We start from the raw sequence: 12,572 nt of genomic DNA, 5'->3' as shown, positions 1-12,572 counted from the left end.
ATACCATAAAATTCAATGCTCATGTTATGGCTAAAAATTGAAGAGTGGCTAATTATCTACATGTGAAAAGAAAATTAGCCAATTCATAATTTGGAGCTCCATTTTCACTTCTATTATAAGAAATAATGACATATTAGAGCAAGTAATGCTCAACAGCAGTCCGTGAAAGCAATACATGGCAATCAAGGGGGCATCGTGACCAGACAGTGGACATGCCCATACAATGTAAGAACTCATAACAGGTGATAACCGGGAACTGCCCCACTGTTGGGGATAACCGTCAGAGCTCTAAAAAAGCAGATTTCAAAATTTCAGGGAGCCATTTTGTGAAAGACAATGACAGCAGAGTCATGACAATTAAATGCAATATAAAATCCTTGGATGAGCTTGAACAAAAAGAGAGAGAGAGAGAGGGAGAGAGGACACAGCAAGACAACTGAGGAACTGGACTCTAGACTATAGATTAGATAACAGCATTGTATCAAAGTTAAATTCCCTGCACATTATATTATTCAGAAAATGTCCTTGTTCTTAGGAGACATGCATGAGGTATTTAGGATTCCTAAAAGGTTCAGTTAAAAAACTAAAAGTGTGCGTCAGTGCATGTGCAAGGAAGGAAAGAAAAGAGCATACAAATGTGGCAAAATAATAACAGCTGGGAAATCTAGATAAAGGTGTTCATTGAACTATTCCTCAAACTTTTCTATAAGCTTGATTTTTTTCAAACTAAAATCCTGAGATTAAAAAAAATTCAGAGAGAGGTCTGACCTCCTGAGAAGGCACTGGCTCAAGATTAACAGGTCATTTCAATTTGTTTTTCAATTCAGAGCCAAAACCACAGAGGAAAATCATTATACTCTTTTTTTAAAAAAAACTTTAATGTACAAACAATAAAAAGAGAGGCCCATATTAAAGGATGAACATCAAATAGTGTTATGACTCTTCAAGGCCTTTTTATGACAGACTAAGACACAGAGTTGAGCATTTTATTGTTTTGTTTTGTCTTAAACTATGTTCAAGAGAGCTGACCACTAACATTTTTGAGAGCCTAGACACTCTGCTTTATAAATACCGTCTAACTTAACCATCATAACAAAAGTGAATACAGCTGCTGTGATCCCAAAATGAAAGAAAATGAAAATAAGGAAGTAACACTCAATGAGGTAAATAACTTACAAGCAAATTTACACAGTAAATGGGTGGTTTGAACTCAGGTCTGCATAACTCTACATCCTAGGGTCTTTCCCATATAATATACTAGATGAACAACAAAGCAACAGAATTGTTGTTTGGTTAAAGTTTTACTCTTCAAAGATTTATTCAGCTACTACCTCTACTACTACCAATAATTTTTAATAATAATTACAACAATAAATGGTATGTTTCCCATTTTCCACCAAAAAGAATAATCTTCCAAAACAGAAAGTCCATAATAAGTTCTAAGAGAAATTAAATGAAAAACTGTCAGTGTTAATTCTATCAAAACTCTAAAATAGATTATGTATATGACTTCTGTGTATTTAAAAAGACATAAGAAGTGATTACTCAGAGTATAAATGGATTAAAAAAGAACAAAAGCAGTATTTCTTTTTCTTTTCTTTAACAATAGGATTATGGGGTACTGTAAAGTTATGGATGATCATACTGCAATATATAAATATATCAAATCAACATGCTGTATACCTTAAACACACACAATGTTACATGTCAATTATTTCTCAATAAAAATATAAGTAAACAAACAAGCAAACAAAGGTTATGGGGTGCTGTCAGGAAGATACCAGAGACATTTACCTGGATTTCAAAAAACATCTGACAAAATGAAGCAACTGACAAAGGATTAACCTCCAAAATTTACAAGCAGCTCATGCAGCTCAATATCAAAAAAACAAACAACCCAATCCAAAAATGGGCAGAAGACTTAAATAGACATTTCTCCAGAGAAGATACAGATTGTCAACAAACACATGAAAGAATGCTCAACATCATTAATCATTAGAGAAATGCAAATCAAAACTACAATGAGATATCATCTCACACCAGTCAGAATGGCCATCATCAAAAAATCTAGAAACCATAAATGCTGGAGAGGGTGTGGAGAAAAGGGAACACTCTTGCACTGTTGGTGGGAATGTAAATTGATACAGCCTCTATGGAGAACAGTATGGAGCTTCCTTAAAAAACTAAAAATAGAACTACCATACGACCCAGCAATCTCACTACTGGGTATATACCCTGAGAAAACCATAATTCAAAAAGAGGCATGTACCACAATGTTCATTGCAGCTCTATTTACAATAGCCAGGACACGGAAGCAACCTAAGTGTCCATCGACAGATGAGTGGATAAAGAAGATGTGGCACATATACACAATGGAATATTACTCATCCATAAAAAGAAATGAAACTGAGTTATTTGTAGTGAGGTGGATGGACCTAGAGTCTGTCATACAGAGTGAAGTAAGTGAGAAAGAGAAAAACAAATACTGTATGCTAACACATATATATGGAATCTAAAAAAAAAAAGGTCATGAAGAACCTAGGGGCAGGATGGGAATAAAGATGCAGACCTACTAGAGAATGGACTTGAGGACACGGGGAGGGGGAAGGGTACGCTGGGACAAAGTGAGAGAGTGGCATGGACTTATATACACTACCAAATGTAAAACCGATAGCTAGCGGAAAGCAGCCGCATAGCACAGGGAGATCAGCTAGGTGCTTTGTGACCACCTAGAGGGGTGGGATAGGGAGCGTTGGGGGGAGGGAGACGCAAGAGGGAAGAGATACGGTAATATATGTATATGTATAGCTGATTCACTTTGTTATAAAGCAGAAACTAACACACCACTGTAAAGCAATTATACTCCAATAAAGATGTTAAAAAAAAAAATCTGACAGTTTCATCATCATAAGTTTTGTAGAACTTATCCTATCTACCCTATAAGGCAAGACCCTACTCTTCCAAATGCCCACCTGTTTTTATCCATTAATCACACTCCACTATATGCCTTTCATTCCTGAACCAAGTGGAAAACTAACTTATGAAACCCTGAAACCGCTACAAACTCTTAAAATTCTAGGAATGAATTTTGTTTGAAAATCCTGAGCGAAACTGATTCCTTTTACTTATAGAAATAAAAACCAACAGGTTTGTGGGCAGGCACTGAAAACACATGAGGAGAGTTCAGCAGAAACAGTGTTATTTATAAAAATGATCTGAAATTATGTATTTGCTAAACACATCCTTAATATAAACATTGCCCTCATCCTCATGAACCATAACAAAAGAAAAAGGTATAAAAGGGAGAAATGGGGCTTCCCTGGTGGCGCAGTGGTTGAGAGTCCGCCTGCCGATGCAGGGGACACGGGTTCGTGCCCCGGTCCGGGAAGATCCCACATGTCGCGGAGCGGCTGGGCCCGTGAGCCATGGCCGCTGAGCCTGTGCATCCGGAGCCTGTGCTCCGCAACGGGAGAGGCCGCAACGGTGAGAGACCCGTGTACCGCAAAAAAAAAAAAAAAAAAAAAAAAAAAAGGGAGAAATGTTTTGTTTGAAGTATTCAGGTTGAAATATTTACTTTTGATAGGTGCGGTATGAATATCAAAAGCCAACACCTCAAAGCTGTAGGAAACTCAGTCAAATTAGGAATATATCGTAACACACTACTGTTCACTTTTCATTTAATCCACAGTGACTGAAAACCTAGCACTACACAGTCTATTTATTGTTATAATGTATATACACACAGCACTTACTGTTGTCATCATTATGAAAACACAGACAAGTAAGGGGCTTCCCTGGTGGCACAGCAGTTAAGAATCCACCTGCCAATGCAGGGGACACAGGTTCGATCCCTGGTCCGGGAAGATCCCACAGGCCGTGGAGCAACGAAGCCCCTGTGCCACAACTGCTGCGCCTGCGCTCTAGAGCCCGCGCGCCACAGCTACTGAAGGCCGAGAGCCCGTGCTCCACAACAAGAGAAGCCACAGCAATGAGAAGCCCGCACCGCAGCGAAGAGTCGCCGCCGCTTGCAGCAACTAGAGAAAGCTCGCGCGCAACAGCGAAGACCCAACGCAGCCAAAAATAAATAAATAAAATAAATAATAAAAAAAAAAGACGAGTAAGAAATAAACTCTTGTATCAAGAAGTAAACTCTTGTATCCTACATTTCTGGTTGACCTATTTTTTTTTCCCTTAAATGACAGGTATCACATTACAAATTTAAAGTTATAATTTACTTCTGAAAAGAAAAAGTATTTCTGAATTAAAACTTCATCAGAAAAAGATATCCTGGGCTTCTCTGGTGGCGCAGTGGTTAAGAGTCCGCCTGCCGATGCAGGGGACATGGGTTCGTGCCCCGGTCCGGGAACATCCCACATACCACGGAGCGGCTGGGCCCATGAGCCATGGCCGCTGAGCCTGCGCGTCCGGAGCCTGTGCTCCGCAACAGGAGAGGCCACAGCAGTGAGAGGCCCACGTACCACAAAGAAAAAAAAAAAAAAGATATCCTAAGAAATATTTTTAATTATCAGATATGAATTTCCCTATTTTAAGTAGATATCTATTGTTTTTATGTTCAGGAAATGCTACTTCAAAAGAAGTTGAAGGCTACTACTGCATTGAATTACTTTTCGCCACTAGATTAAATTAACAAAGAGAACTGCAGAATTTCGTCTCCAAGATGTCTTAAGACAGTTTCTGCTTTCTTTCTCAAAAAAGTTTTAGACAAAGACCATTGTTCTTCTTATCCAAGGCAGTAAATATAATTTTATTTCCCTTGCCTGAAAGACTGAAAATGTGTATAAAATGCTTACCACAGTGCCTGACCCATCAGGGGTATTCCATAAATCAGTTCTCTTTTCCTTCCAATAATTAATGTCAAAATTCATTCTCATAGTGCTTTCCAGCATGTTATATTATTAGGGTAACAATATTTACACCTTTTAAGACTTACAACATGACTCCTGAACGTGATATCATTTCATTTTTCTTTAAATCAAACTGTTCCCTGTTGTTTTCACTGGCATTTCCTATTGCCTGTCACTTGGAATAAATGCAACATTTGACTTGAACGTGTATTTCTTTGCCGGCATTCTAGCTTGTCTACATTTCCAGCCAATCTTGCTGAGATACACTGGACACAGATTTAGCAGTGGTGGTGGGGAGTGAAATAAGGGTGTTTCAAAACGAACCTATATACTAGAGCCCCTGATCCTTCAACTGATGCTAAGTATACTGAACAACAAATATTAATGGAATTTGCCCAGAAATAAATGTCTCATGTCAGTTTGAGGCAGAAAGGGAGACAATTTATTCTAAGAGTCTTAACTATGTTCCTACAGAAAGAATCTTACATCACGGAGACAAGATATCACACTACTGATTCTGTCTTATTGTTCCTCTCTGTTTCCACCACTGCTCATGAAAGACTACATATTACACCAGAATACGATCACTCTTGATAGCTCTACTCTGGGATAAAGTCTGATTGATGCCTTACTGACATAAACATAATCTCTCATTCCACGAAAGGCATTATAATCTACACTTTGTTTTCAACATCAAAAATAGATATGCCTCAACATTACAAAAAGCTCAGGAGGATAAAGTAGATACCATCACAATGCAGCATATTATCCTAATCCCTGTCTTTTTCCTTACAGACCTGGTCACCACATAATAAGAGTAAATTATACCAGTAACTGCTGACAAATTAAAAATAAAACTCAATCTTAAAACACATTTAATAATACAGCACAGATGGAAATTAGGTAATTTTATGAAACAAATGACTCATTTGTATTATATAAATGTCAAAGATGATCTGTTTGAAATTACTTCTTGTGTTTTTCAACCAAAAAACTCTAGTTATATATAAAAGAAAGTCATTTTCTCAAACCAAACATGGTAGTACTTCACTTGTCCTCTGTCTTTAGAGAAGAAGGTATTTCACAGAAGTGAATTTTCCAAACAATAGTTTATCCATTTCAGCGCCCAAACGCATTTAGGATAGAAATGCTTTCAACTGTGTACTATACTTCCCCACCAATGTAATGTAAGTTGTGTCCAGTATAGTGAACCAAATTTAAGCACCTGTCAATGGTGAAGGTCGCCCTCACTGTGAATATACAGAAGGTTACTGTGGTATCTCTAGGACAGCAATAGCCCCTGGGGCATGAACAAATATAAAGCAATTTCCTCCTATTCTGAATAGGACCCCATGATGACAAGGTCTATATCGGAGTGTTATGAGTTTTCCCGTCCTTTATTAAAAACTCTCCATCCCTCGCTGTTTCTAGAGTGTCCTTTACCCAAGTTCTAAATTACTTCTTCTAAACTGTGACTGGCAAACCAGATAACCATGTAGATAATAATTTATCAAGAGCAGAAATAAACAAATTGGGTCAAGAGTCTCCATACATTAGCCTCAGTGCACAGTGTGATTTTAAGTTTAGCCACTCAGTGCGTATTTCCAATTATTTCCGAGTTCTTGATTTTATCAGATGGTTGTGTTTTCTGGGAAAATGACTGACAAATAAGTTATTACTCTATAGCAATTATTCTTTTCATACCTTCTTATCCAATCCATTTAAAAAATGTCACCACTAGTGAGCAAAATCCATCATCAGACTTACCTGAGGCACGCCTCGTAAATCGGTTTATTACTGGAGCTGAAAGAGAAAAGTGGAATAATATGATTAGATAAAATTTTAATTTATCCAAAACCCTGAAAAGGACCTAAATTGTTAAGTGATCCCATAAGTTAAATAGGAGAAAGATATGAATGAATAAATAATGCAAGAAGAAAAACCATTAATATATGAAAATTAAATGTTTAAATTCACTAGTAGCCAAAGAAATATAAATTAAAATCAATATTTCACCTGTTAAATTAGTCCCCCCAACACACTTTAAATGAAAATCCCTAGTTATGTGTGGCTGAAACTACTTAACTGGGACAGTGCCAATCTATATAATATTTCTGTAAACAATTTGGCAATTACATCTAGTGCCATAAAAGGTGTGTCTCCTTTAAGAGAGTAACTCTACTTTTAAGAGATTTAGCCTAAAGAAATATTACTAGAGAAGGAAAAAGATACACACACGTGTGTGCACACACACACATCTATTCAACAGCATCCTTTTTTTTTAATTTTTTGCTTTATAACAAATTTAATCAGTTACACATATACATATGTTTCCATATCCCCTCCCTTTTGCGTCTCCCTCCCACCCTCCCTATCCCACCCCTCCAGGCGGTCACAAAGCACCGAGCTGATCTCCCTGTGCTATGTGGCTGCTTCCCACTAGCTATCTACCTTACGTTTGGTAGTGTATATATGTCCAACAGCATCATTTTTACAGTGAAAATATTTGGAAACAAAACTAAAAATGCTCACATATACTGATATTATTATTAGCTAAAGGATGGTATATTTGTGGTTTTGACAATTTTTGTGCAACCCAAAGGTCTATGATATGCAAATCTATCTGTGGAAGGCTGCAATTTCAGGCTGGTGTATGGGAGTGCATTGCTCAGCTGGTAAGCCCACCCTTGGCCCACTCCCTGCATTCAACTTAGCTCTGTTGTTTCTTCTTGGTTTTGCTTACAGGTATCTTACAGTTTCAAGACATTAGGTTTTTTAAAACTTTATTTCTTGAGAGAAGCAGGTAAGTTTACAGTTCATATTATATACAGAAAGGACATCATGTATGTTACTGTATATTTTAGTAGCAGGATGTCATGGGTCTACTATGATACTTTTTAATACTTCAATACTTTTTTTTTTTTTTTGCGGTACGTGGGCCTCTCACTGTTGTGGCCTCTCCCGCTGCGGAGCACAGGCTCCGGACGCGCAGGCTCAGCGGCCATGGCTCACGGGCCCAGCCACTCCGCGGCATGTGGGATCCTCCCGGACCGGGGCACGAACCCGTGTCCCCTGCATCGGCAGGCGGACTCTCAACCACTGCGCCACCAGGGAAGCCCACGTCAATACTTTTAAAACAGTAATTATAAAAACTGTTTACACTATGGAAATAGGTCAAGTAAAAAAAGAAGACCTAAAATTTTTGTCAGCATTACGGTTATAGAGCACAAAAAATATAGATGCTTCGGAATAAGTACTAGAAGGAAACCGTCAGATGTTTCACACTAATCCTTGCCAACATTCTATTAAGTAGCAGCACCGCAACATCACTGATGACAACATTTTACAGTAAGGCTCAGAGATCTGGATTAGTTTGCTTTAGATCACGTAGTCACCCTGTGGCAGAGCTTGAGAATTTGAACTCAGGCATTTCTAGCACCAATGTGCTGCCCCACCAAGAACAGAAAGCAAAAATACTGACGCCTGAAATCACCACGGAACAGGTAAATATTTCCTTCCATATTGATCTCCATTGCTACTAAGGATCAACTGTGTGAAATCATTCACAGACCCAATTATTAAAACACTATAATTTATAGCAAAATTATATACTCTAAACTGAGCAGGAGAAAATTTCCACTATTTATATATCAAAATAAGTCAGCCATACAGCTGTAAAGTCACAAATGACTTATATAAAAACCTTTCATCAGGTGAAGCGTACTTATATTTCATATATCACATGCACAAAAAAACTTCCATCAGTTTTCTTGGACACCTTCAACCCCCTTTTTCAGAACTCCTTCGGAACCTAGTCTAAAAAAAGCCTCCCCAGCAAGCTACAAGGACAGGGGAAACTTCAACCACAGGAATGCAGAATAGATAGTGCTGGCTGACCAAGGCAAGATGAAGGTAAAAAGCATATCTCATCCTTGGGGCAAAAAACAGAGCAGACACTCTCCTCCCCCTCTAGTCTCTCTAGACAATGAAATCACAGCACTGTGAGCTTCTGGTTTGAAATGTTGGGACATCTTTGTTCCCTTGGGGTCCCTTAGGTTTCTGTGCCTTTTTTTTTTTTTTTTTTTTTTGGCCACACTGCACAGTTTGTTGGATCTTAGTTCCCTGAGCAGGGATTGAACCCAGCCCTCAGCTGTGAAAGCATGGAGTCCTAACCACTTGGACTGCCGGCGAATTCCCTGTGTCTTTCTGAAGTGTTTAAGACAGAGATTTTCAAAGAAGCGGAATCACCATCTAGGAGGTGTATCCTAAAGTTGTGGGAGCAATTTTTTCAACTGTCACAATAAGTCAGAAGACATCCTTGGCATTTGACAGACAACATACAGGATAATCCTATACAACAAAGAACTGTCATGAATCCCAAAACTTTTGTCCTGCACTACTTTCTCATATCCCACTGGACATTCATGTTGGCAAACAAGTCAATTTATAACCACCTGAGCCTAAATTCTACACTGTTTGTACATAAATACGATTATTATATGCAGTTTTAATATACATCAGATTTTCTACAACACAAATACAACATAAGTCAAAGGAATTTGGGGTTTTTGGGGGGTATTTTTGTTTTGTTTGGAATTTTACTAATAGATGTTCATCATTTCAAAAAGGCATGTCATTGCTGTATCACTTGTGGTATCTGAATAACCAGTACGACACACCTGATCAGACTACATTTGCAGCTTTCATATTCTTAGTGATTCTACATGTAAGTGGGAGAATCTAACTCCATAACGTCTTCTTGTGTACATGTAAGCACATACCTACTGAAACACATTTTACTTACTATAAATTAATTGCCTTATTTCTCCTTTATATTTTTGCTAGAAATTATATCAATTTTTAAATTGTGCGTAGAGAAGTTCTATGACCGTGACTTCCATTTCCCAATAGTAAATGGGGCACAGGACTGGGCAGTTAAGAAGATGGGGGCACCAGGCATGTGGTACCCAGTAGTTAAGGTAAACACTGGGTTTTGACAAAATTACCAAAAATCCAATCCCTCAAAACATATCCCTTCATATCCACTTGCAGGGATGAAACACACGTGTTTCCTGTACCAACTCTTGGCAAGCTAACAATAACCTTCACAATTTTTCTAGACTTTTTAGTTTAGTTACCAAAATGGGGAAGAAGATTGAGATGCAGGGTGGAGACTCTGCTGTAAGTAAAGCGACGTGCAGCTGGGCAGGGGGTGCCTGGTGTTTTCTCTCTCAGGAACCCAAGTACAGGGAAGGGGAGCAGGAGGAAGGTGAGGAAGGACGGATGCACCACCGGGCGCCGACTGGGGTCAGGAGGCGTGGGCTCCACTGCTGGCCCCACCGCCTTCCGGGAAACCTTGGATGAATCGTGTAACTTTGACCTAAATCCTCAATTTAAAAAACATGCAAGGTAAGATCTGCCCTCCTTAATTCAAGGGGGGTTTTATGAAAAAATAAATAAACATCTTTGAAAGTGCCCGTAAACTATAAATTCCTATTCAAATATAAGAGACGGATGTTTACTATGAGCTAATATTACCAATCTTAACATTACCTTTTTTGCATATACAAAGTAAACAGCAGCACAAATTCACAAAAAAGTTAATAGATGATGCTTTAAAATGTGCTAAGTCAAATTAGGTTTCCTCAGACTCTTGGTTTCCACCTTTGTATTTTCCTATTCTATAGATATTCTGTAAGTGTATTTATACACACACACACATTAGGAGAATACAGAAGGAAAAATATAGCAAACGTATTATCTGCCTGGAGAAACAAATATGATTTAAGAATATACTAAACGCCCCTAACATTTTAAGGAGATATAACCTAAGATCTTAATGAATCCTAAGGAAAAATACAGAAATGTTTAGATAGGTTTGACTTTCTCCCAAGTGCCATTCCAGCGCAATACGGAGAGTCCTGTGTTCCTATGAATGTCTTTGCGCTTGTCTATCCAGAGATCCCATCAGTTCCCAAACTAGATGGGTCTTAATTCCTCAGCCCCCAGAAGTATAACTGATTCAAGTCTTCTTTAATACTGGAGTATCCTTACAGGAAAAACTCTCTACTACTTGAGGTGGCTGAATGAGCCTCTCTGTTCCTAGCAGTGAAAACAGCCTCCCACACCTGTGACTGGAGTTCCCCGGAGCCAGCAGGACCTGCTTATCTCTCACCTCTTTATCCCTGAAGCCCAAGATAAGCAGTGCCTGGTAGATAAGAGGCACTGAGTCAACCGCTGTGGCGTGAATCAATCAACTCTGTGAAGTAAAGAGAGCAAGTCTCCTTGTCCCACTTATTCCACTGTTTATTGGATGTGGATGCCGGGCACTGGGAATGTGACAGAGTCCCTGCCTCTGAAGAGTTTGACCAAGTCAGGGGTATTTTCACATACTATGACCGCAAGGGCTTATGCCACGCACGCAGCTGCCCTAACAGAAAAATTTAGGTAAAAAGAGAAGTTCCGTAGAAGACTAGAAAACTTAAGAAATTCTATAAAAACAAAAGCAGTCAATTGAAAGCATGAACCAATGAGTTTGGCCTTCAGAAAGGAAAGCCAGATTGATAGTCATGCAGATAGTTTGCACCTCTGAGCATAATGCTGGCAGAGAAGTTCCAGGTTAAAGAAATAGGAGCCCTGAGTTGTGATTTATGGTCATTAAACACACACACACACACACACACACACACACACACAGAGCCACCCTATCTATATTGGAGCCACATTGGTTAAATGGACTTTTGCAGAAGAGTGTTCATATGTCCTGAAGTGAGATGTACACAATAACCTTGGAGTCAGCACAATAATTAGCACCCCTAGCCTCCTATGAGTCGCCTTTTCTAGCAATAAACACTTTCCAAATCTGCTGTCTAAATAAAAGATTCTAGAAATTATGTCAACTGAAACCATGTTAACTAATTATATTTGACAGAATACTTAGCTCAGAGTAAATTAATTTCTCTTATGCCTGGGCTTCAAAAATTAAAACTGAAATAAGGCTCACCCTTGAACCAAGGAAGAATTAATTTTTTTTTTTTTGTGGTACGCGGGCCTCTCACTGCTGTGGCCTCTCCCGTTGCCGAGCACAGGCTCTAGACGCACAGGTCCAGCGGCCATGGCTCATGGGCCCAGCCGCTCCGCGGCATGTGGGACCCTCCCGGACCAAGGCACAAACCCGTGTCCCCTGCATCAGCAAGCGGTCTCTCAATCACTGCGCCACCAGGGAAGCCCCCTTTACCTTTTTTTTTTTTTTTTTTTTTTTTTTTTTTTTTTGCGATACGTGGGCCTCTCACCGTCGTGGCCTCTCCCGTTGCGGAGCACAGGCTCCGGACACAGGCTCAGCGGCCCGCGCTCACGGGCCCAGCCGCTCCGCCGCATGTGGGATCCTCCCGGACCGGGGCACAAACCTGTGTCCCCCGCATCGGCAGGCGGACTCCCAACCACTGCGCCACCAGGGAAGCCCCCTTTACTTTTTAATTCATTAGGATTCTACCATCTTAGGAACAGGAAGAAAAATATAGCTCTAGCTAGCTGAGTCCTAAGGTAGCTAAGCGTATAAAACCACACACAGAGCTGATGCAATACCAATGTCGAGAAAAAGGCTCCCAAATACTTCTGGTATTTTATTTTATTTTATTTTTTTTTTATTTTTATTTTTTTTTGCTGTACGCGGGCCTCTCACTGTTGTGGCCTCTCCCGTTGCGGAGC

The 12,572-nt window shown here is 39.4% G+C and overlaps 1 protein-coding gene across 2 annotated transcripts in view; it reads right to left on the bottom strand.

The window, feature by feature from the left end:
• Nucleotides 1–12,572, bottom strand: part of PRKAR2B (protein kinase cAMP-dependent type II regulatory subunit beta) — a 114,137-nt gene that overhangs the window by 75,490 nt on the left and 26,075 nt on the right. For both annotated transcript variants that reach the window (XM_082632991.1, XM_082632992.1), the window contains exon 2: nt 6,633–6,668. In XM_082632991.1, the coding sequence (XP_082489117.1) occupies nt 6,633–6,668 (36 nt within the window). The remainder of the gene's footprint in view (nt 1–6,632; nt 6,669–12,572) is intronic.

This window comes from Mesoplodon mirus (assembly GCF_964341445.2).
Source record: "Mesoplodon mirus genome assembly, chromosome: 9".
NCBI lineage: Eukaryota > Metazoa > Chordata > Mammalia > Artiodactyla > Ziphiidae > Mesoplodon > Mesoplodon mirus.
The sequence above is the reverse complement of the archived record's forward strand: the minus strand, read 5'-3'. Positions and strand labels throughout refer to the sequence as shown.